This window comes from Aquila chrysaetos, chromosome 1 (assembly GCF_900496995.4).
Source record: "Aquila chrysaetos chrysaetos chromosome 1, bAquChr1.4, whole genome shotgun sequence".
Lineage (NCBI taxonomy): Eukaryota > Metazoa > Chordata > Aves > Accipitriformes > Accipitridae > Aquila > Aquila chrysaetos.
The window spans coordinates 1,170,502-1,196,351 of record NC_044004.1 but is presented as its reverse complement, the minus strand read 5'-3'; the positions used below and the strand labels follow the sequence as shown (position 1 = coordinate 1,196,351).

The 25,850-nt window shown below is 45.7% G+C and overlaps 1 protein-coding gene across 8 annotated transcripts in view; it reads left to right on the top strand.

The window, feature by feature from the left end:
• EXOC6B (exocyst complex component 6B) overlaps positions 1-25,850 on the top strand; it is a 310,232-nt gene that overhangs the window by 208,458 nt on the left and 75,924 nt on the right. For all 8 annotated transcript variants that reach the window (XM_030017657.1, XM_030017649.1, XM_030017629.1 and 5 more), the window contains one exon: positions 14,696-14,837. In XM_030017657.1, the coding sequence (XP_029873517.1) occupies positions 14,696-14,837 (142 nt within the window). The remainder of the gene's footprint in view (positions 1-14,695; positions 14,838-25,850) is intronic.

The following is a 25,850-nucleotide window of genomic DNA, read 5'->3' as shown; positions in this document are numbered from 1 at the left end:
GCTTCTGGAAAGAAAGAGCCTTGTTAAAGCAATTTGAGGCCAGCTTCCATCAAAGCCGTGGCTCGGTTGCTGGCAGGGCTGCGGGAGCTGCCCGCGCTGCCGGGGAGCGGGCAGGGATGCTTCGGGCATCCCCCCGCGGCCGCAGGTTTCCAGGAGCGGTGTTGAATGTCGACCATCCTATGTGGTGTCCTTAGGGCGTACCCTGAGAGAGACAGATGCAGAAACTGGTATTGCCTCTGGCTTTTCAAGACTTTCAATCATTTAGAAGCCAGTTGTATTTATTTCTTTAATTGAATCCAGTGCCTAGACAGCTATGGAGTCAGCTTCCTATGGAGAGGGGTGCATTAGTTTCATTAAGGTAAATCAATGAAAAATAATACCTGGAGGTCCCCTGGAAAGGGTCAGGAGTGGAGTAATCCCTTTATATGGTGAGACTTTGCTAGCTTGCTCTTAGTTGGTTTTGTTTTTAACTGCAACGGATTCTAATTTTCCTCTTAACCCCTCTAATTTTCTGTTCTCTAGGTAGTTTGTATTAATTGGTGGAAATAAATCACTAATCTGTCTGTCTAAAAGAGATTGAAAAATAAAAATCTGATTGCACAAAATAGCAGGACAAAGGAGTTATTGTAACGGAGTTTAAAATGTCCGGTGGGAAGTAGTTGTGGCTAATCCTGGAAGTTTCTTGGTGTTGTAGATACAGACACACGTAAAAGCGAGTTGCCTGGGATGCAGACATGGACAGGGCATGAGCAGCATCCAAAATCCTCCCTGTATGGTCCTCAGGGGCTTCCTCTGCTCTCCAGAGGTGATCCCGAGTCTCTTGGGGGGCTGCTCGGACCAGCTAGCCCTGAAGGTTGGGCAAAATGCCCGTAAAACGAGGGTGCCTTGGTGGGGAGAAGAGGGGCTGGTGACTGGAGCAGCGCTTGCATGGCTGTGTGGTCCTGTGCTGCCCGCCTTGCTGCGGTCTGCTGGCTGTGCATTGCTTTCCTGGTCTTCTCAAGTGTCTCCAAAATCCCAAATACTTACCAAAATGAAGGGGTCGAAACAAGAACTAATGGTTGCTTTAAAGCAAGGAGCAAAGCATTCAAATACGGTGGATTTAGCTTTGTTGGCTGGGGAGAAGGCTGACCTCTGATTAACCCAGGAGCGCTAGTTAACTCGAATCCGGGTAAGCCAAGTTATCTTGTAATTACATGGTTTCTTGTCTGCTTTCAGCACTTTCAAAATTAATTGAAGCTAAAATGCCCAGTCCCATAAATCCTTTAAACCAGGGTGTGCACGCTTCCCTAGGTATTGCTTCCCTTTGTGTAGTCACCTTGGCATGTTTGGCTTTGATTTTTATTTTACAAACTTAGATTTATAAAGCTATTTTATGCTTACTTTTGCATGCATGTACATACACAAAGAATCAGATGTGCGGTGCGGGGAATTTGGCAGCTGAAAATCCATCCTCAGCGTAAGGAATCCAAACATGCCTGCCGCCTCCTGTACCAGAGCCCCAGCGTGTACCTTCCAAAAACCCTAAGAGAAGTTAAAGTATGGGTGGGTTTTTTCCCCTTTAGGCTCAAATTTAAGTGAAACAATAGACGTTGCAATTTTATGCTTTCCTCTTATTTCATCCACTGGCAACCTGAAATCTTGTAAGGCTCTTCTTAAGTTGTGAACGTGCAAAGGAACGTTGATGAACACCACATCTGCTTCCAAAGCCCCCAGCTATCTTCCTTAACCTACCCGTGGGAGGAGAACTGCCTGCCTTAGAGGAGCCCAACCTTCAAGTGCAGTGTCCTTTGGGGTCCCCGCGCAGGGATCACTTGAATTGAGGTTGCACGGAGAAGCGTTGGGAGCTCATGCCCATCATTCAGAGCCGATAGCCATGTGAGCGCGGTTGAGTGCTGTTGGTGCGGTTGAAGTGGCCGCAATTAAGGACATGTCGTTTCGTGACCGTCATGGTGGTGCCTTTACACAGGGGTATGTTCTCCCTGGATCTTGCAGCCTAGGTTAGATGTAATAGCGAGAGAGAGCAAGAAAAGCATTTAAAAGTGCAGATCCTTATGGATTTCTCATGATCGCCATGGTGTTTCTTCATTGTGAACGGCAATAAATAAGGAGAGCCCAATGGGTTAATTAAAAAACAAGATAACAGTAATTTCTACAACTTTCACTATCCATCTTTTTCTTTTCTCTGTTTTTCAACTATAACGTCTCAATATTGAAAACGGAAATTTAGTGTAAGATTTAGATTTTGGAAAAATGTAAAACGAGCTGAAGTTTCATGCGCTGTTTGTGTTGGTCACTCAGTAATCAGCTCTGCTTGGAAAAAAAATCTCCTTAATTGAGCATTGATGGCTCATGGAGTGGAAATGGAGTGGGTGGGTTTTGTTTTGGTGGGGGTTTTTTTTGTTGTTTTTTTTTTTGTTGTTGTTGTTTGTTTTGAGCTCATCCTTTTTTCCAGTCTGTTCAACATCTGGGCCTTAAGTCATGTATTAGTTGCGTTTCCAACAGGCGGCCGAACGTCACGGCAACATGCCGACCCTTCCTTCGGCATCTCGGCAAGCAGAAATCTGCGTAAATGAGGAATCTGGAGCGTCCATATGTGTGCGAAGGGTGAGAAGCCCTTGGTGTCAGTGTGTCGAAGGGCTCCACTGCGAGGATGAGTGCAGTGTGCTCCAAGCCTCGAGATCTTTCCCCTTTTAGTTTTAACATCAAATTATAATTATAAAATTATATAGCAAAGATGAAGCTATTCAGTTCACTCTCTTTAAGTCTTCCTACTGCCATAATTGGCAGATGCTTTGCCCTGATAAATCAGCAGAAAGAAGCATGGTTCTAGCTCTTCGTATGTTAGGGAAAAAATAAAAAAAATCTGTATTTAATCAACTTTTTGTTTCCAAAATGGCAGCTGCTTTGTATTTAATGGAAAATCAGGCTCTTCCCAATGGAAAGAATGTTATTCCCAAAGCGAATACAAAAGAAAATAAAAGCCACAAAAGAGGAGGATGAAATATGTCTTTTTTTTTTTTTCCTCGTTCATTCCAGTTGTGGAGCCACACGCTCCGATCATGGTCGGGCCACAGCTCTGGTTTGCGTCAAGTAACTCGGAAAGTCTCAGTCCATGGACACAGGCACCAGGAGAGAGCCTTGCTCCACATAAGGAGGCACAAATAGGACTGAGAAAAATTAGGGCTACTTCATGCTTCTTGTGTATATATATTGAGACTTGTTAAATGCAGGTTATTTATGGGTTTAGTTCCTTTGCAGGCTGAGATGTCTCTGCTGTTGGAGCACCACATTTTTTCCTTGACACCTCTTGTTGCAGGGTCTTGGTGTCTTCTTCAGGGATGAATGATCTTTGTGGAGACCCAAGTGGTGGGCACAGGAGGAGGAGAAAATTGAGGAGCATAAAACCCGTGCCTTGTCCAAGCCCACCCAGCAAGTCCACGGGTCGCTGTCCTCTCCCAGGGGTTGCAGTGAATTTAGCACCGCACCTTTCTTGGTCTGCTGCTCGTGTTTGCTTGCAGTGTTTGCTCTGAAGCACATCTGAATATTGGAAAATTAATATTCAGTGCTGGGGGAGGCTGCCAAATTGCCGCCGTGGCAAGTCAAACGCCCCAGGTTTGTACAATTCGGTTTAGGGTTCCCTCCTGCTGCCGGGCCAGGGGTGTTGAGCCACACTGTGGAGATACCCTCTGGGGGAAGGAAAAGCAGTTTGAGCTGTCGTGACGTGCTCTGCCCGTGTATTTTGGGTTTTGTGTGAATTTTGGTAGCTGCTACTCTGCTGGCCCCTGCACCTCTCTGTCTCCTGATGCCGTTTGCAGCGCAAGAAGGCACCGCAGGCATTTGCAGTGCAGCTCGTAACAGCGCGGAGTATTTTAGAGAGCAGGTAGATGGGACTTTCTTATCTTCAGTTGTTTAAAAAAGAGGGTCATGTGAAGAAAGCAGAAGGCAGCAGATTTGGAATGGGAGTTTGATGCCACGGGCTGAACCTCCAGCCTGGTGGGGGAGTCGGGATCAGATGGTTGCGTGATTAATGAGAGCCTCTGCAGTTAAATCAAGTGGCTAACAAGGATAAAGCGTATAGTTCCTAGCATTTCTCACAGCATAATGCTATCGTATGCCTAACCTGGACTGGCAGAAGTGCTTTCCCACCCGTGTTCTGCGTGAAGGTCCTCGCACAGATCTCTGAAGCATCTCAGGAGACCAGACAGCAGCTGGATGCTTCAATGCAGGCGCTGCTCATTTTGGGTGAGCCGGGCTCTGCACACAACTGTTTCCATGCTATAGACTTTAAAAAAAGCAGTTAATTAAAAATATCCTTCCATGCATTTGGATGGTGTGCAAGGAAAAAGACGCAGATCTTGGAATCCTCTATTTCCTTGGCATTTTTTGCATATGTGTATATGCAAAAAAAAAACGCCCTAGGAGCCTCCCAGTGTAAGATTTGCTGCAAACTGCCGAGCGTCTACAAAAAGACCTTTGCCCGGTTGTGTTTGTATGTGCCTCCGTAAGGCTTCAAAGAAACTGCCCAATGTTCAGTTGCAACAGCTGTGTCCCGAGGTACTTCCCTTCTCTACCCCCTGCCCTTCCTTCTATTTATTTATTTTTCTATTTAAAAAAAAAAAAAAAAAAAGGAAAAAGTAGATGTCGCTTGTTGACTCTGACAACGCACAGTGAGGGAAAAATCTTGTGTTCCTGTGCATACTCTTATCCTGGATCCTTTTATATTCTGGATCCCACGATTACATGTGGTTACAAAATCTTTGAGTTGTGCTTTTGCTACGGCGTGTATTCACTCCTGCTTGTAAGCAAGTAGATGCAGTTCGTAGTGCCAAACCCCCTTAATGCCTATGCAGGAAAAACCTTGCCATGGAGCTGGTTACTCCTCAAATTAAGTGTCATTTGGTTAAAGACCAAAAAAACCCAAACCGAATAAAATAACATTATTTAAAAAAAAAAAAAAAAGCCAAGCACTTCCAGATCTGTCTGTGGGAGCTGGTTGTGACCATCACCCCCGATGTGATTTCTGCTGTGCTGCTCTGTATGAGAGCCTTGAGTCTCCCACCAGCTTCAGCCAAAATAGTCTCCAGCTGTTGACCTTGGGCATCTTTGACACAGCCAAACTGTTACGGTTTTTCCTCTTTTATTGGAATGTGAGGGGGTTCGTATCAGGCTGCAGTGGTCAGTGTAACTGGCTGGTTTATTTTTTGTGCGGTGAGGATAATTGCTGTATTTGCTTTTTTTCCCCTTTTCTTTTTTATTTCTCTGTTGCCTCTAAGCTTCTGTTGGGAGTTCAGCTTTGCCATGTGTTTGTCTTGCTGCCGTATCTGTGACAGCCTGTTTTCCCTTTAATGCTCAAAATAGAATTTAAGTGGTAAATGTTTACTTCTGAAAATGACACCCCGTCGATTTTTTTAAATACCTCTGGAACACAGCCACTTAAACGTGGGCTTGCGCTCAGCTTTCGCATGAGTTTGAAAGCAATCCCACTTCACGCAGAGGTTGGTGGCCTTCCAGGTTGGTTGGAGCAACTGCTCTTTTTGCTCTTCAGATGCCATCAGCTTTCCAGGTGAGTGGATCTTTGCACAAGACAAATTTCACCTGAAATTGTCTTAGTTGGCACTGCTTTAAGGTGTTGCTCTTCATAGGTTTACTGTGGTGACCCTGAGATATTTCAGTGGTGGAAGGGTGTCTCTTGAACCAAGCTATTGTGTGATGGGGATGGTCAAAGTCATCAGAAGACCAAAATCCCAGTTTCACTCAGAAAAGGCTACGACAGTACCTTGGTGGTGATAGTCTGTTTAAATCTGGTGATTTGCTAAAGGCAATGAAGCTTCTTCCATAGATGACTACAACCTGCCCTGCTCCCAGCCCAAGTAATCAGGTGTAGCGGGGAGGGGAGCAATGCCTGCAGCTCATCCTGCACAGAGCATCGGTCCTCCTCCTAAACCAGAAACTGTCGTTCATTGGGTCACTTCTGGCATGGCAGATCCTGGTGAAAAAGAGGCCCTTCTTATTCCTGGTAAACCAAGGCACAGGTGTCTGTCCCGTTCACTGCGAGTAGCAGGATGGATTTTGTAGCTGTTGGGAGACTGTTGACATGAAGGCGATGCCATTGACCGACCGTTCCAGTAGGTCCCAGCTGTGCACTGAATCCGAAGTGCCTTCCTCAAAGAAATGTGTGTGCAGTCATTGTCTCTCCTTCCATAAGTTTGGGCATCAGGAAACCTTTAACTTTGCAACTGCCAAGTAATATGAAGACCTGATGGGTGTCTAAGGCTGGAGAGCATCCCTTTCCCCAGCAGCCGTTGCTCTGTGCTCAGGAGCCTTGGCCCGCAAGCGTTGCTCATTGCCAACCTTCTCTTGTTGGCTGGAAGGTTCCTTCTTCTTTTCCTTGGCAAATTTCAAACCCATGTGGATGTCAACTTGTAGCTTGGTGCTAGTCACCTTTTTCCAAGTCCATAAGTCAATACACTGGCTTCAGTGTTTAGCTCCTGGGATGACTTCACAGAGCCAGAGATCAAATACAGAGCTTGACAGTGGTGGAAATCAATAAGTGACCGTTAATTTTCACACATCAGTCACCTCTTGTGTCCCATGCGAGTCACGTCTAACGCAGTGACAGGGCTCAGCCCACCACACATTCCCTGCTGGAAACCAGGAGCCGGCCTGCTCTCATCCTTTTTCCATAACGCAAACAATTTTGGGAAGAAAGAGTGATTTCTTCTTAATAAGGGTGCTGCAAAGCCAAGTAAACAGAATTAATTAATTAAGAGTTGCTCTCTTGATACCTAATCTGAAGCTAATACTCTTAGGGATGGATTTGATTTTCTGGGATGTGTGGTGGTGTCTGACCGTGTAGCACTTACGAGTCTAATCATCTCTTGGACAAAGACACTGCATTGATTCTCCTTTTATGTTAAACTTAAAACTTCTTAGAAAAATTAACTTTTCTTTTTGTTAATCTGTATTGTTCCCAGTGATTTGATCCTTGTGCTGTTGTGTTTTAACTCCGTATGGTTGCTTCCGTTCTGGCGCCTTAATCTGGGCTTGGTTTAGCTGTGGTATCCTGCAGTTCTCCAGCATCTTCTCTCTTTTAAACACCGGGACAGATGTTTTCTCTACCTTTCCATCAAACTCCTCAGTGCCCCGAGGCCACTAAAAATGGGACATCAATTTAGGAATCTCCCCTGCCCCTTCTCCGTCCACTGGGTCCATGTGATCCCGTCCTATGGGTCTGTATGTAGAAGCTTTGGTTTTGGACCACAGTCCCTGTGCTGTTGCCTCTCCGTGCCATCAGAGGTGCACCTGTAGAGGCTGGTACAGCCAGGCAGGTCATTGATGCCAGCTGAGCTCCTACCTTCAGAGGGGGCATCTTTGGAGGACCACCTGGCTCAGGGTAGTCTTGATGCACTAGCCTATAGGCCTGGCCGACACAGAGAGGTCTCCTTGACCATCCATTTTGCTTGGGGCTTTCATTTGTTCCTCCTGGGTCTCTTTGTTGTGGATACACTCACTTTTATTTGCAAGATATTGAGTGCAGATCCACAGCTTTTTATATAAACCAAACAACTAAACCAAAACAACTGCGCCCCCACTGCCCCAAAAAAACCCCCACCCCACAACTCAAAAAACCCCAAAACCCCAACCTAAACCCCCCCCAAAACCACTTTGTCAAAATTGAAAATGGATTTCTGGGCAATTAATGCGAGGTTTGTTTGGTTTTTAAGTAAAACTCTTAAAACTTGCAGAGAGTACTCATTGTACATTTGTTTTCATTGTTTTGGAAGTGTTAATGTATCTAGGTAATGGTTTGGGGGATTTTGTACCATCTTCAAGTGGCTGCAGAGCAATTGTTTTAAAAAAAAAAAAAAGCAATGAAAAAGTGCATCAGGCTTGTGTTAAGAATGTGGCAAATCAGGATGGCATGGGCAAGCCAGGAAATTTTCCTCTTAAGAGTTAACAGAGCTGATTTACTGATTTTGCCCATGGTTTAGTGAGATTTGGGGCTCCGGTGCTGCGGGCAGCAAGGACAGTCCAGAGGCATCTGGAGCAGGAGGAGATCATGCCTGGGCGTCTGCAGGGTCTGAAGTCTTCATCTGTGCCTACGCAGAAAGCATCTGCCGGGTTTATTCTTGGTTTTACGTCGTCAAACAATTGCTCATTATTATAGCATCACATTTCCATCTTCTGCAAAATATTCCACCAATATTGCATTATGAATTAGAAAAGTCAGCAAATTCAGTGTTGAAATTATTGGGACAACTTGTGGTGTTTATAGAAAAGTGGACATTTAATACTGAGGAATTCCAATTTTTTGGCCCACTTTTCTGTTGTATGAAGTCCATGGATTTGCATGTCTAAATATACTTAATCACATCAATCCCAATGCTTGTTGCAGATTAAAAATGAATTCTGTTGGTAGCAAAAAAATAAAAATAATTGGAAACTCTTGAGAGCATTTGAAACCTGTCAGGCTTTGTTTTTCATGGAAATGCTGCATTAATTCTTTGGCGAGTTGGTGGAAGCATTCTCGGTGCTACAATAGGACTTTTGTTTGCATTTCAGTGACCACATTACACCTAATTTTGGCCAAGCGAAAAGCAGGAAGCACCAGCAGGTTCCTCCTCAACGAAGCCAGAGGTGCTCTTGCAGGGTGGTGGGATGGGGTCCCTTGGACAACCCGCTCGGGTCTCTTCTGGGACCCTCTGATCGGTGGCCGTTGCCAGCTTGTGTCACCACCGTGGCTCTGGCAGCGGTAGGTGTGTGCCAAGGAGCCCCCTCTCCCCCCACCACGAGGCGGGTAGTGGCAGCAGATTCCTGATTGCACGTTAAGATTAATGGGTATTTATTTTAACAACCATTCCATTTCAGTAGCTTTTAATGAGTCCTTTGATAGCAAGTTCCTTAATTAACAAGGCAGCCTTTCAGCGTTTCCTCTCCCTAATTGTTAACATATTTCCTATTTTCAAACAAATGCGCTACCGTGAGCGGTGCCGGCTCCGTAGCCTCCCTGCTGACCTTCCCTGCGGTGGCTGCCCGTCCTCCCGGGAACCCAGAGGCTTCCATCTGCTGCCCAAGGATGAAATACAGATGAAAAGAGATGATGTCATGGCTGGTCTTCTGAAGCATGATTGACTTGGTGGGGTCCATGGGGAGTAGCCCATGGCGATGTGCTCTGGTAGGTGCCCCTTGGTTGTGTCTTTGGGAGAGCTTCAGAGGTTTGGCTCTGCCCTTTTGCTGGTTGGCATGGCCACAAGGAACCCCTCTAGATGTCCTACCCGCGTGCCCAGAGGAAGACTTTGTGGGACAGGGAGGGCAGCGTTCCCTTAAGAGGTGCCATGGAAACCCAACTGCAAAGAGGTTGCACCAAAGGCCATGGACAGAGGGATTCATTGCTGGAGAAAATGAGGACAAACTGATTTGAGTCTCAAAACAAAACCCCATCGCTTTTGCTCTGATAATACGCTCAGAATTGCTTTAATACGCTCAGAATTGCTTTGTTTCCCTGAGCGTTGGACCAAGGTGGAGCTCGGTGGGGGTGGCCAAGCAGGCGCTTGGGCATCTTGACTGTTGAGTTCCGTCAGCTTTCACCTGTGACCCCCATTCTCCCCCACACAAATCCGGTTCATTTTTAATGAGCTTTGTAAAGGTCTTGAATAAATGAGTGAGACTATAGAGGTGTTCTTGGAATTGCTTGGTGAAATTTTAAGCTCTTCAGTTTTCTGTCAGGTTGGTAAATGAGCTATTGGTGACTTTAAAGTGGGTTTTTTTTGTCCCCTTCCCTGCAGACAGCTCAGGTCGTGGTTCTGTTCCTCCTCCTTTGCCTTCCTCTCCAAATCACATCTTGCATTTTAGAGTGTTCCTGAGCTGGAGGGACCACAGCGTTCAGGCAGGTAAAGCATTTCTGAAATACAGGCAGGGACTGAGCTGGTTTGGAGCTGTGCCAGGGAACGGGATCGGGATGTAACTCTGTGATTTCTCAGGGCATTGGCACAGGGAGAGCCTTTGGGAGTGCCACCGGTTCCGCCATGCGCTCGCAGAAATCATCAGGGTAATTAGCACGAAGTCTAAGCTGTCCTAGCTGAGCGAGGCGGCTCCTCTGAACAGCGGGGTTTTCTAGGAGCAGCGATGTCTAGGGTTGACATCTCGGAGGTATCCTGCTCAATCTCCATGCCAAGGCACATGTCCCGACACCGCTGCCGTGGGTGGTGCGGTTAATGATTTCGGGAGGGGGGTGAGGCTGGTGGAAAACACGTTCGTCAAGGGCTCGGCTCCGCGAGTCGGTGTGCTGGGCAGGTGGCCCAAGGCGAGTGGGGGCTCTTTTCTCACAGCGCTGCAGGAAAGCTGAAAAATGAACCGGGGAGGGGAGGGAAATAACACTATGAAATGAACCTGAATAATAAATAAGTGCCAGAGAACCAAGATGGGCATATTGTGGTATGAGGATGTACTTGATATCTGCCAGCGTGCAGCCCAAACCATCCCAAGTGTGAATACAAACAACCTTCTTCACTTGCAGCAGCAGCTTATTAGTAGTGATATATCAGTGTCCTGGTGTTGGTTTTTCTCCTGTCAACAGCAGCTGCTTATCAAGCAGATATTGCATAGTATTTCTGGGGAAATAGTCTAAAATTGATGTTTGTAAGCCATTGCTGATCTTACAAGGAGCTGCTGTAAGTGGGCATCTGTTGTGCTGAGTTGTCGGGGTGAGGGAGAAAAGGATTAGGTTCAGTCTTATTTATGAGAGTGAAAAACACAAATTCTGGAAGGGTTTTAAGTCTTGGTGCCCAGGGAGTGAGATGCTGGTCGTCCCTGGTGGTACCTTCTTTTCTCCAGCCAAACATTGAGCACAATGATTTAAACACCTGTGGCATCTCCAAGACCTCTAATAAATATAAGGAAAAATAGATTAATGCTTAAAAGGCAGAAAAAAATACCTGTATATACTTTTGTCTTTCATCCAGTAATATTGGATCTAAACTGTCAGGCATGTGTATATTCTTAAATCTAAGATGAAAGACCGGGTCTTTTTTAAAGCAGAATGTTTTTTAGGTGTTTAAATCTTAAGAATAACAGAAATAAAAGGTCAGGTTCTCAGCTGGCACGAGAAGATTCAGCTTCAGAGTTTTCAAAGACACAGTGCACATTTGCACCTGAAAAAAGTTTTGGGCCTGGCCAAATCCTGTGTGAAAAAGAAAGGAGGAGGGAAGGCTGAGCCAGAAGCTGCTCCTGGGCTTGTCGGTTGGATCCCCTTTACCATCACTGCAATGAGCCGCAGTAGAAAATACTCGCAAAGAATGTCCTGAAGTACCACTTACACATTGCTTTTGCGGCGAAGACGCAGCAGAGTTGTTGTGCTGTCAAGCCCTGATGATTAAATCACTTTTTCCATCCCGTCTTCCTCGCGTTTGGCTTATTAACTTGACGTTTCATCTCAATTATTTGCTCTTCTTCACGCCCTCCCAGTGTCGCTTGTCATTCACTCTTTATTCAGGCAAGTCTGGCTGGCCGGAGGAATGCGTGCACCGGGGCAGGCGTGTTTGTTGCGGCTGTTGCAGGCGTAGGTAACCCTTTAGGCACCTCCACCCGTGCTGATCTGACCCTTGCTTGGCACGCAAGAAGGTTGCTCCTTTTAAATTTTTGTCAACGGGGCAGAAAACCTTCCTGAGGGGAGTCTCCTTTTGACTTTGTCTGGGGTTGAGCGTCTCCAAGGCTTCTCCAAGGGTTGCAACCCTCTGTGCAAACTGCTGATGATGTGCAAGCATGAGCTACTCGTTGGGATTTTCTCCTGCTCTTCCAAGAAGGGTAAGGAGCCCTGTCCCCCATACCCAGCATGGCTGGGGGTCCCAGGGCATGGCTGCAGAGCTTTGTTTTCTCATCCTCTGCTTCCATCTGGGTCTTCTGCTCAATAACACATCAAAACTAACTCAGTCATAGCAAAAACTCAAGTGTCTCTTGGAAGTAATGAAGAAAAATCACAGTCGGGTAGCGGCGCGCTTCCCACTGCGGTCGGGGATGAGGAATTGGCATGAGCGGTGTTTTAAATAACCGAATGTGTCAGAAGGGCACAAGTAAATGATGAAAGGCAAAAAAAACCCGGAGCTCCGCTAAACTTTATGGTTGCTATGCTTCATCTTAATTTCAGTGAAGGTGTTTGTTTGGAGGTGAGTAACGAATGCTCCTGGAGCCTGGGAACGCCAGTGAACAGTGGAGATGAAGTACCCTGCCTTGTAATGCATGGGTCTGCTCTTCTTTTTTTAAATAAAAAATGATTTTTTTCCCTCCTGCTGAAGATGAATATGGCCTGAAGATCCAAAACAACTTTGCAAAGCTGGTAAAAACACTTCCCAGCACACGCATCAAACATTTGCTCATCTTTCCGTGCTGCCGTAATGAAACTTGTGATGCTTAGCTTGAAACACCACGTAACCCCCTTGCTTTAATCCCAGTTTAAATACAATCTGTAAAGTGCTTGTAAAAATCTGTGAGATCTCCTTAGCCACTCCTTGTTTTCAAGAAAGCGTGTTAAAGTCTTTTGTGTGCATTTGAAAACATAATCTCCTTGCTGAAGCTGTTTTCAGGGTAGCACTATTATCCAGAAATATTATTGTAGGGTTACACATGCAGACATCAGGATTGTTCCGTGCAGTGTCAGCCAGTGGGTTTGTGAGAGTCTGTGCTCTTGTGCCAAAGGATTTCCCCATTTTTATGGGTTTAATATATGTTGCCAATCTTACCTACCCAAATCTTACCTGCCACAAATTTTTGATTGCGCACAGCCATATTTGAGGAATGGGGGAAGTCTTTTGAGCATTTGGAAATGAAGGAGAAATTTGGATAGGTTGAAAAATAAATGCTCCCACGTGTTCAGCACCCCTACATGATGCTTGGTTTTAGTTGACTGAGAGCGTGGCACCTGTAACCTGTGAGACTTGCTGCTGTGATGCAAAATAAATTCACTAAAAAGAAAAGAAACCTCAGCTTTATAAGCGTTGTGTGCGTGACATGGTCTGAGTTTGTTTAATGGCCTCATGGGTGCTTTGGTTTTCCTTTTATGCTTCTGGTCAGTCAACTTGGATTCTCTGAAGCACTTTGCTAAATGCGGAGTGCGCTCCCTGCTTGCTCCCGAGCCTGCTTCTCGGGAGGATCGAGCTCCTACGAGGCAGAGCATCATTCTTCTGCGGGACGAGCCAGCCAGCACCTGGGTAGGGACATCTGTGTTGCTCTTGGAAAGGTCGTCTTCTCCTCTGTCCCCTCGTGGCATCTCAAGAGGATCAAGAATCTGTAGGTCTTTAGGTAGGATCTCAGTTCTTCATATCCGTGTCATCAGCTTCCCTTTCTTCTGACGGTGGCTCTCCTGGTAGCTGGTGCTTTAGCCAGGTCGGGGTGTGGGTTCTCGAGCTTGGTGACCTGCTTATGGCCTTTCGCAGGAGATGGAGCTTTCTGAGCACCCGTCTCCCCTTCTCCTGTTCCATAGCCATCCCTACCCCCACCATCTTTCCTTAATACAACTCTTCTTTGAACATCGTAAGTCCTCAGAGGCATTCTGGGCTTCCTGCCTGACAGTTCAATTCCATCAGTGCAGGGGCTTCACCCATAATTTGAAGATCAGCTGTTTCAAATTCCACAGTTCAAAAATGTAAGCATGCTAATTAAATCGCCTGTAGTGATTTCTCTTGCCTTGCAATTGTTTCTTGATCGGAAAATGGAAGGCTTATCTAGGGTAGCTCCTCTTGCTGCGAACTGTTCACATGATTTATAGCTTAAGATCTCAACTGTTGCTCAAAAGTGAAACATAACAATGTTCTCAATTTCCTTAATAGCTGAAACTCAAAACTTCTCATACTTTTGTTATAAATATGAACATTTCAAGAGATTTAAGTAGTTTCTCTCTGCGTGGCAGCCTTGGCTGTGGCCTCCTCCCTGTAAACCCCCTATTTAATCACTACAAATTAGGGATAGCTTGGGGGAAGGCAAATATTGATAACTGCATTCCCCATGATCCAAGCAGGTGCAGGATGCCTCCGGGTGCTTGAGGTTATTCCCCACTACCCAGCCCTGGGGAGCAATCCTATCCATGTAAACACAACCGACTTCTTCAGTTGCCTCCTTGCCTTGATGTTTCCTTCTCCTCGGTCCCCACTGGCGTCTGGAAGGCACCGCACGGTGCTGGAACTGGGCTGAAGAGCATCAACATGCTACTTTAGCCAAGGCTAAACCTCGAACTATGAGCCTCTGCTGTTGGAAAGGGATTTTGAAATTCCTGTCTTGGTATATATATAGACACTGGTTTAGTTGCAAGCTGGAGTTTTGAACGGTCATTGGCACTATTTTGACCTATCAACAAGGTTACTTTAGGCAATCTATGTAGGATGTCATATAAAATACAGTATATTGTCTTGGCCGTGTTAGGATGTGATAATGAGAGATGCTTAGAGCTCTAAACATCCCAAGGTTCTCCTGGATGTGAGCTGCTCCCAGGCACTCTGCACCTGACAAGGTCTAATCCTGCTAGTAGCAAGTCCTAGGAGGTGATTCCTCCTCCACAAAAATGGTGGTTGTGAGATTGAGCTGTCCGTGAAGGTCCCATAGCAGATGGCACACGTTAAAGAGGCTGGACTGGCGAGTCGTGGTCTGAAGAAGTTCTTCTTGCCTTTTGTGCGCGATAGCCTTGATAAGTCTCCCTTTTCTCTTGCAGGGGAAGGTGGCGCAGACGGCTTGCATGTCGGCGTGCAAACACCTCTCCACCTCGCTGATGCAGCTGCTGCTGGAAGCCGAAGTGCGGCAGCTGACGCTGGGAGCGTTGCAGCAGTTCAACCTGGACGTGGAGGAGTGTGAACGTAAGACGCTAAATCATCTCGTTTTCCATGTCTCGCTTTGCCTGTTTGTGTGTCGGGACCCAAGTCAGGGATTTTAGTGATGCCAAGTATTTGGGACTGGTGAACACCTGCAGAGCTCCCTGGTGCTGTCCACGAAGATGCTTGGCAATATCTTCAGGACAGAAGCAGCCCGGCAAATTCTAAGAGGTCAAAGCTTTACTCTTCCTTTTTCTCTTTAATGCCGCCTTGATGCTTTCCAGACCATCCCTGCTTTTTGAGGTGGAGTATTTTTAAAACAGGAGGGATTAGAGTGGGTAAAACGTGAGAAGGGCTAACAAAAATCAGTTTACTGAAGACTGTTTCTGAAAACAATAACTGGCTTATGTTCTTAAGAAGTTCTGGTCCTCTCTTGACCTCAGCTGTTTGTCTTCTTTATCTGCTGCAGGGAATTTTTTCTCAAAGCGAATCGTTTTTGCAAAGTCACTGATACAGAAAAGAGATGTTTTGTGACAAAATGACTACATCTGTTCAGAGGTGTGCGTGGAGCATCGTGGTGCCAGCACCATGGCTTTGCTCTCAACCCTGCTTATTTCGGTTCATCTAGCTTACACCTGAATTAGCTCTGAAACCGTAAGGTTTCCCTCAAGTTGCTTATTACCCTACTCAATAGAAGGGTTAAAAAATGTAGCATAAAACTCACAAACCACTTTTTTTCTTCCTATTTTTATAATTAAGCTAAAGCAGAATGAACACACTTCTGCACAGGAACCTTATGAGGGGGATGGATTTATGATTGGGATTAATACTGGGATGGATTAGCAACTGCGGCTATGGAAAACACAGAGCTTGATAGGATTGATAAAGAGTTCAGGAAATCTTTGATAAAGTATTTTGGGGAAGTTTTTTTTTCCAAATATCCAATTTGTTGGTTGAGGTGGAGATTGGAATGTATCTTGTTTAGATCATGATAAACTTGTTTACTGCAGAGTCTTCTGAAATGCTCTTTGGCCCGACGTGGCTCCCATTAAACCCCACAGCAAAATAGTCCCTGGCCTCAGGGCAAATGGTATCGGAGCCTAAATAGTGGTGGGTTTGCTTTTGCTGTCTCTGATAACTCAACGAAATCAGTTGTATTGGTTTCATCATCGTCTGGCACTTAACACTGTCAAAAGGTCTTCTTCCACCCTTTATAAAACGATTTGCTGATCATGTTTTAGTTCAGCTGCACCCATCAATAGTGAGACTAAATTTATTTCTGAGAAAGATTACCCAGTAAGAGTTTTGGTGTTCGTAGGGAGTATGTTTTAATTTTTTAATGTCTTTTTGCTGATTTCCAGCACTCAGCTGAATAGCCTGGGAGAAGGATGCCTGTTTAATGAATCACATCCAAAATTCGTAGCTATATCATATGTCGTAATGCAAGCAATGCCTTATTTTTCTTTCAGAAATGCCTTGAGCCCTAAATTCTTGCTGTCTAATTTGTGTCCCATCAGCACGTCGGGGCTGCACTGGTAGCAGCTGTGTTCCCAATCGGTGTCCGCAGAGGGACGGGCGATGTTGCTGAGAATAATAGGAAGCATTTGTCATTAATAATAGTTTCCTTCTTTTTCTTTTGACTGCGAACAGACTTGTAACCCTGCAGTTTTCCGCCCCATCGGTAACGTGGGTCACTAAGCAGCATCTCTTCCCTGAAAGCCCCCGATGCTAAGTAAAACGGATGACATTTAATATCAGGTTTAAAAGCATGATTCCTTAAATTCCGATTGTTTTGTGAGACAAAACCAGGAGCACTCAGACATTCAAGAGCAGGTGACGCCAACCTGAGCAGCGGGGCAGGCGACCCGCTCCCCCCAGCCCCGGCCCGAGATGCCGTCGCAGGCAGGGGAATGGAGATGGATGCCGGTGCTGTAACCTTCCTATCCATCACTGTCAAGCCCCAGAACAGTAAACCCAGACAAAGTCTTTTTCTTCCTTTTCGGCAGCAAAAATGCGTTCCCTCATCCCTGCAGGTTTGTCTCGTGGCTTTGCTGACGCTGGGACTAATTTTAGTTCTCTTTTTGAGGAGCAATGCATCAAGATTTTAATTTTAGGAAAAGCCAATCCCAAGAGTGAACTGGTATATTCAGAAAATATGTTTCAATTTGTAAGGGTTTTGTTTGGTTCTTTTGGTTTTTTATCTTTTACCTGAAAGCGCAGGTGCGAATCTCAGCATCCTTATTATACCAGTTGCATATTTGACTTTATGTCTCTGCCTCCAGCCCTCTTCCTCTCCCCAGACCCCCAAGTCTTACCTAGTTTAGCAGCTTTATTGTGTACTTATCATATTAAAGTAGGATTTTATAGCTGTTTGGAGCACTTCCAGTGAGTCCTGTGATGTGGGAATGGGGCTTCAGAGTTTCGGTCCTCGAGTTTATTAGGCTTTTGTTTAAGTCTCTTGTGAATGCCAAAGGTATAAGCTGGTTAAGAGGGTGGTGAGGCAAATTAATGAAAGGACTTAGGCGTATATTAAGCATGGATTGAAGGTGGTGCAGATAATTTGCTCTATATCAGAGTAAATATAATACACATTACAAGAAAATGGGTTTATATACACAATAGATAACAATTGTAGAGGTGAAAAAGAGGTGGTTTAGGCTTAAAACAAGACACTGGTAATAAATTAATTCTCCAGACTTGTGGGCTCATAAAATATTTCCTGATTTATAAATAATTTGCTGTCCCATCAGCATAAAAAGGGAATGGCTGCATGAACCATTGCATCAGGCTAGGGTTTGGAACCAGGCTGATGGTGCTCAGGAGAAGCACAAGGTCGTGATGGGATCCCTTACCTGCACTACAGATCCCCCCTCCCTAGAAACGTGCTTGTTTTGCATGTTCAAAGCACTGTGTATACAGTTTATTAATTTTATGACCTTCAAAAGGAAAGCTTTTGGAGGACTGGGGAGAAATAGGAAATTAAATAAACATTAAGAGCCAAATCTTGCATGTTTTGGTCTTATGAATAGTCCTGTACACATCAGCAGCGTTTTTGGTGTGAAAGAGGCAAGAAAGAGTGGAGTTGCAAGGTTCTAAAAATCCTGTTAGGTTGCCTGTGATGAGAGAAACCTGGGAAAAATGCAAGCTGTTTTCCTGTGGCATTATCCCCCCGGTGCGACCGCCGTGCTGGAGCCTCTGGCTGGACAAAGCCCTCAAGGAGACGTAAGGCACCGGTCATGCCCGTCGAGGTGGATGTCCTTTTTTTCCCCATCAAAAAGCTGTTTCCCAAGATGCGTGTCAGAGGTTTGAAAGTCTTGTGGTGCAGCTTTGCAGTGATGTGTGTGCGTGGATGGCACGGCTGGGGAAGGGATGTCCAGGGAAGGGCAGAAGTCATTTTAAAAATGTCTGTTGCTGGCCAGGTGTTAGTTGTAACTTTTGTTCTTACTGCTTGGCTTTACATAGCTCTTTTTTTATGCAGTCAAGAGAGATTCTCTCACCTCTTTATTTAAACCTGAAGTGAAATAATGCATAGAGGTTAAATGAATTGCCCAGAAAGACACAGTAGGACACATCTAATTATGTCTCAATTTAGGAGTGAGTTCTGGCTCCAGCCCAATGAGCCAACTTGAAAAGAAGAAAAAAAACAACTCTGGAGAGGAAAAAAACCCTAACAGAAATGTTTCTGTGAACCTGTAAATAGAGGAGGTGATGCTTTTTTCAGAACGGGCATTTGCTTTTTAAAATGGGTTTGCTGTCTTCCACAATACGTCTGTAACCCAAGATTTAACAGGACATGCAATGTGCTTTTTGTAATTGCTATGTGTCTTGTAACCTAGTTCCCTGCTCTGCTCTTTTTTGGACCTCCTGGTGCTGGTATATATATAATTTTTCCATATCTCCTGTACCTCAGAGGTAGTGGGAATCAAATGTAACAACCCAAATTTGGAGATTACGACTGAAAAAGCAAAAAGAAAGGGGGCTGCTCTCGCTCCTACAAAAGTGTTTCCCATCTACGTAACCGGTTCCAGCAGTGGTTGAGGCAGATTGTTTTTACAATACTTAGATCATAAAATAAGCAGTTCCATAATCTCTAAAGTCTTTTAACTGCTGCTTTATGAGAAATTAAAAGTGCCATAAAAATTATATTTAAAATTTCATTAAACTCCAAATTTTCAGTCAGCCCACTCCTGGGGGCAGTCAATAAGAAACACAGATGTCTCTGCCGGTTTGAGGAATCCTCCAGCCCGACACACGAGCGTGCCAAAATGCGCCGATACGGGTCCCGGCGCAGCCGTTCGCCACCTCCTTCTTGGCTGCGTTATCTGGCTCCGAGGACTTTCTCACGCGGAAATCCCGTTATTTGTGTGAGATGCCGGGGTTTGCCCACCACGCCGGAGCAGTCCTCTCCCTCAAGCGCAGGCTGCGGGCTTGGCACCGTGCAGACGGCTGCCTGATGTTCTTCCAACCTGCAATCCATCAGGAATTAGCGTGTGCGGCGCTGGAGGTGAGCACAGCGGTTTTGAGGACAAACTCCCTGATTTTAGGATATTGCACGGTGTGCTTGCTGGTATCCACCCTGTTGCAGTGCACTGGCAAAGGCTCGTATTTTGGGGGAGAAAAGGGGATGTCACAATGAACAGAGGGAAAGGTTTGAGCAGATCACATCAGGAGGGAAATCTCCATGCCACTGATGCTGATCTCTGGATGCGTGTCAAATACTGGGTTCAGTTTTGGGCCCCTCACTACAAGAAGGACATTGAGGGGCTGGAGCGTGTCCAGAGAAGAGCAATGAAGCTGGTGAAGGGTCTAGAGCACAAGTCTCATGAGGAGCGGCTGAGGGAACTCAACTGAGGGGTTGATTAGCCTGGAGAAAAGGAGGCTGAGGGGAGACCTGATCGCTCTCTACAACTACCTGAAAGGAGGTTGTAGCGAGGTGGGGGTCGGTCTCTTCTCCCAAGTAACAAGGGATAGGATGAGAGTAAATGGCCTCAAGTTGTGCCAGGGGAGGTTTAGACTGGATATTAGGAAAAATTTCTTCACCAAAGTGGTTGTCAAGCATTGGAACAGGCTGCCCAGGGAAGTGGTTGAGTCACCATCCCTGGAGGTGTTTAAAAGACGTGTAGGTGTGGCACTTGGGGACATGGTTTAGTGGTGGACTTGATGATCTTAAAGGTCTTTTCCAACCTAAATGATTCTATGTTTCTTCAGATCTTGAAATACCTGATAACTTTTTATTATATTAAGTGGCTTACAGCCTCAGTCAAGTGCCACTCAGATGTATGGTTAAAAAGAAAAGATAGATGTTTAAAAGAAATCAAAGCTGCAGACCCTCCTGAGACATAGGGCTGGCACGTAGGGTTGTGTTACTGCAGCTGGTGGTGGTTCTGTGCTGGCTGAGTTGGTGGTAACCATGTGTTTGTGAGCTCCTTACCCGTGGTGAGAGCCAGGGAGGGGACCTATATTAGCCCATGCTGAAGGACAAAGCTACATCATGCGTGTCCTGGGTTGTGATGGTGTGCAAGGACCACGGCTGTGGTTTGGACGGTAGGTGAGAACTCCTTACGCTGCAGTATTGGAGTGGAGAAGTTTGCAAGCTGGGGTGACAGCAGTCGATGATGGTACATGGGTGGCAGATGAAGCTGATAGGAGAGCAGGGAAGAGGAACGCCAGATAGCAGGTTGGCTTCCCACCTGCCTTGCAGTGCCTGAAGGCAGTGTCCTCCAAGCCAGGGGTTTCCAACCCGTGTTTCGCAGCCAAGCCTCACTCGGAAAATTGGCCATCCTCCCCCCGTGCTGGCTCCGGCGCCTGCCGTGCCCCAGGGCACTTGCTGTGGCACAGCTCCTTCACCACGGGCTGGAACTGCCGTTCCTCTGCCTCCCGCTGCTGGGAGGTCCGAGACGAAGCCTCACAGGGGTCTACTCCACGGCTCGCTCTGGGGATGCTCTGCTCCGTGGCAAGGCTGCTTTCCTTCCCCGCAGCACGCTCAGATACTCCTTCTCTTTCAGCATCCCTGTTTTCCCTCCTGGTGATTTTTCTTGCCTAAATTTCAGCTCATCGTAGCACTCGATAACGCTTTATTGTGCGTGTCAGGAATAAAAGCAGCTCCTTCCCTTGCGTTTCCTCCGTAGGGCTGGCTTGGGGTCACGCATTGGCACTGCATCCCGGAACATCGCAACCTGGAGCGGGGCTGAGCAGCAAGAAAAACAGCAAAAGGGCGCTGAGCTTCGAGAGTGTGCGGGTGTATTTAGCATACAGGCACACGACTGAACTGGATCATGGATTTTGGCAGCTTTAGAAAGCTGCTACCTGTTGATTAAAGTGCTATTAGTGTCTTAGACTGTCCCAAATACAAGGTTGAGCACAGCTTGCATGAGCTGCCTGCACGGATGGCTTGAAAGAACAGCTTTTCATCATGGAGCAAGCATATCCTGATGCCCGTACAAGCACGTAGTTCAGCTTATCCCCGGGAACTTGCAGACCCTCAGGTTGCCCGGTGCTTTGCCCAGGCCTGCATGTTGGTCGCAGAGCCTGCAACCTGCGCCATTCCCTCAGAGGACGAGAGGAGCACATCGCTTCCTTCCCACCTCTTCGCCTGTCAAAACTCGTCCCTCATTGGGAAACAAAACTTTGCATTTTCCTGCTGTTAAAATGGAGCGGAGTGATCTGTATTGACAGCAGAGCTGTGTTCCAAGCGCGGCTGTACGTGCTTTCTGAAATGGGAAAGGTAAATTATTGGTGCGCCGAGTGACAGAGGGCATGGAAGTTGGAGCCTCTGGTCCACGGCTGTGGCACCTTCCTATGCTTAGATTTATCCTCCCGTATTTCTCCCTGAATTTGTTCCCCTGGGCGTATCATTAATTTATTTAGTGCTGCCTTCATTTCCCTCAGCTGACCTTTCTTAGAGGTTGCAAAATACTCGCAGTGGCAAAGAAAGTGATGCCTGGTGAATTAGTGCGTATAAATATGCATGGAGGAGAAGTGCATGACTCCCCATCCCGTGAGCTACCAAAAACGTGCCCTTTTTGTTTGGATGCTGATGGGAAGTATTTGGACAATGCTCTCTACTTTAGCACAGTACTTCAGTGGTCTTTGCAAGTCTGACCTGAGCAAATCCTGGGAGTTTACGTGACGTCAGAGAGAAATGAACTTCTCTCCAGCCTTTTTACTTTGCCCCTGAACTGAGACCTCCTGCTTGCTTCTGCTATCTCTAACCACCACCTGATTTTTTGCCTTATATTCTCCCTTCATCTGTCCTATAATCGGTCACCTTGTCTCCTTCAGCGTTTTAGCCTTAGTATTTCTCTCTCTGTTTTACTTCTCTTCTGTCTCCTTTGTAAACCTGTTGCTAATCCCACGGTGTCATCTCGGCCTCTCCTGTCCTTGTCTTCAGCTTCTGCTGTCTGCTACAACTTTTTGGATATCCTCCATCTCCAACACCTTCCTGTGTTCTCTTTTGTTACCAGGATACCCACTGATATTTATTTACCAATCCTTACAGTTCTTTGCAACTCTAGGAAGAGAAGACGCCTCTGTCCACACCTGATTTTGTTTAAGTAATTTTAAGATAGTGCACAGTTCCTCAGCTCTGCACCCACCTTCCCTTCCCCACCCATCATGGACACACACTATCGATGCTTGTCAACCTTTGCGGCTCAAATGAGCTAATGGTGAGATGCGCGCATTCCACTTTTCCTAGTATTAGTATTTTAATGGATTTGAGAACTTCACATCTACTAAGAGACATCCATTGGCCAGGACCAAATTTCTTGGCATGCATCTTGTGCAATTTCTTCTGAAGAGCTTCCTTTTCTTCTACTTGAAACCATGTAGTGGTCCATCAGTGAGGAGTTTCTCTCTGGGGCTGCGGATGCTCCTCAGCCCTGTCAGCAGACCATCATGGCCCCTGGGACCACTCGTTTCGATGCAGTAAGGGGACTCCAGGCTCATCTTTGTTCCATCAGAGGAACAAATGACGGAGAAGGGTAAAATTTAATCTGACCCAGTTTGGTGTATTGTGAGTAACTCCTCCCTCTCCCTGCAGCTCTCTGGAATTCCCCAGATGGGAATGAGCTTTGATAATTTGGCCTATAATGGGGAACAGCTTCAAAGCAGGGCTGTGTGGGAATGGTGTGGGTGAAGTATAAGCTCATATGGAAATTGGGGTGTTCTCTCTGTTCCTCTTGCCTCAATTCCTACCCATCATTTCTCACCTTTTTTCCCTTGTGAGCTTCTCCAGAGTCCATGCAGAGATTTGTTCTTCAGCCTGAGTATCCTCAAAGTGTCATTTTGTGCCGCTACGTAAGGTACAATAGATCATGTCGCTTGACTTTTCTAAGATAGTCTTCTGAGGGTTTGTCTAAGGAAGGTGACTTTGAGACCTACATTCTTCACTGAGCAATAGTGAGATGTTTTTTTCCCCAAATACAAAATCTTGTTCATGGCTGATGCAACCTCAAGCAGATTGTCCAGGTTTCCCTCAACAGGAGCTGCTGTAACCCTGATCCCACAGGTCTGCCATCATGAATTCTGGCGGTGTCGTGTAATTCAGAGAAAATCTTACCCTCAAAATGATGTTTTTGAGGAATGAAGTCACCAGCTGTGTTCATTTTAACCGCACAATATGTGTAAGACTGTCCCTGTGTGCGTAGCCGTGTACAGTATACAAAAAGAGATTCCCCCGTTCTGTATAATTAATTTACAGTGGATGTCTCTTCTCTGGTGTGCGTTTGAACTCTTTATTCTTTGTTCATTGTAAAGGGCTTAACGGTTCCTGTTCCTTGATTCTTTCATCGGTGAAATGTTTTGGAAGAGAGGTTAGAGTCCCCCTGTGACCTGCCCTGGGTGGCCCAAGCCTGTAGACCTTGCAAAGACATTACTTTTTTGGCCTGAACACAAGTCTCTCAAACCTTTAGCCTGGCTAAATGCTTTGTACAAACAGCCGCATACTGATCTGCTCTATTCTCTTGTGATTTTCTGCTCAAGGGGCTGTACTGTAGGTGGCTTGCTATGTTTGCCACTTGCCTTGGTAGTGGAGACAGTACAATAAACGAATCCGACAGTACTGAGGCCAGCACTGTGCTTGGTTGTTCCGAGAAAATTATCCTGAAATCTGGTTGAAGAGATTAAAACCAAGAAGAACTGGCTGTGTCTTTCCTCTAAAGCTCTGTTCTCTTCTTTGTTTCTTTTCTTCTTTAAGACTTTGTTCATTCCTCCTTCAAAATAAGTTTGTGGCATTGGTATGTAAAATGTGACCTACGATTACAGAAGGTACGGCTATTTTTATAACAACCGTGGGGTGAAGCATTGCATTCATTCCTCTTTGGGCTCCTTACAGCTAAGTGCTGTAGCAGCTTTCTTCTAGCGTCTGAGCCGTATTCTTGATCTCATTTCGTCTGTAATACAAATGGTATGATCTCATACGTCATCTCACTTCTTGCATGTCAAGTCCACTGTTAATGCAGTAGAGACTCCAGTCCGTTCTTGTGATGAGAATTACTGTTCAAGCAAATGTTGGTTCAATGTGCTACCGTTGTAATGTGCAGTGTTAAAGGGCAGTGTCACTCCATAACTCTCCCAGCCTTCCTCCCATACGGTTCCTTAGTAAGAGACAGCTAAAGGTGAGCTGCTAACGAGCAACCATGTCTTGGGATGAAATCTGTCTTGGGTTGCTCACAAGCAGATGACAGTAGTGATAAATTCACAAGTCTTGTGAAAACATTCAAGACCCAGTCACAGGCATTTTCTCATGAGGATTTGAAATTCATGCTTTCGGGAAGATCTTAAATTTCACAGCTCCATGTGTGCTTCTAAACAGATTCCTAGCAGCTGCGAAGTCCTTAAATCCAAAATAGAAATTTTCTTTCATTGCAGTCCTTTCAGGGTTTCTGTTTTCTAGTGTTTCTCCAAATATAATTAGTAACATGATGTGACCCCATCCTTAGAAGGTAGGGCGTAGCGGTTCAGCCAGTTTGTTGGGTACCTCAACCCAGGGATGTCTGCAACACTGAGCCGCCCAGGGCAGTTTCATCCCTCGAGAGGATGCTCAAATGCTATTTCTCACGTCTGAATGTTTTTAGCTTCTCAGGTACGTGCTTTTCCAAAGTGGGGGTGTTTTAGGATTGATGTGGCTTTTGGGATAATTTTTCCAGATGAGACAGTGGGGTGTACAGCAAATGTGTAAAGATGATTTATCCCTTGCAGATCAGAGTCAGAAAGCTTGTGTTAGTCCTCTGTTGCGTGTGTGTGCTGGCTCAGGCAAGCTACAGTCAAATTTTAATAGCAAACGTATATTAAAATGCCTTTACAGTTAGAATTAATTAAAACAGTTTTTGAGGATTAAATATAAACTCTCTTTGGACTATTTGCAGCCTGAATATTGCAGCATTGGTCAGTGAAACTGGCTGGAAGCTGAGCAGTTCCTGTCTCTGTCCAGTCCCGTCCTGTGCAAAAGGGGCAAAGTCCATAGGCACAACGATGGATGGTTTCTACTAGCTTTGATATATGCTTTTCCTATGCAAAATCTAGATGAGAACAGTCACGTACATACTTTCTCTTTTTATTTTTTATTATTTGTTTCTAGTAGTAACCTTGGATAAAAGTAATGGTTTTACAGCCATGTTTGCTATTGTCCTGCAGCAGTTGTCACTTGACTGATCACTGCAAAGATGAGCAATTGTTTCAATCTTAGAGCTCTTCTGGCATCTGAAAATATTAAAAAGCAAAGCTGTGGATGTCTGAAAACTGGCCGCTGTGCCCCTGGAGGTACCTGTATCTGTATTGAAGGATGTTCTCCAGCCCAAGATTTTAATAGAAGGTGAAGCAAGAAAGCTGACAAATAACCCTTCTTTGGTTTCCAGAAATAAGGCAGTTGAGGAACAAGGCTGAGTCCCGATGTCTAATTCATTAGTGTGTTCTTGTTAGAGCCATGGAGACTGCTCATATGACCAGGCTGCTGTAGGAAGTCCTTAAAAATAGGACTGGGATGATTTATTTTCCTTCTTCTGTGGCATTCGCTTGAAAATGAGATAACTTTTGGAAGGAGAAGCATTCAAGAAGACC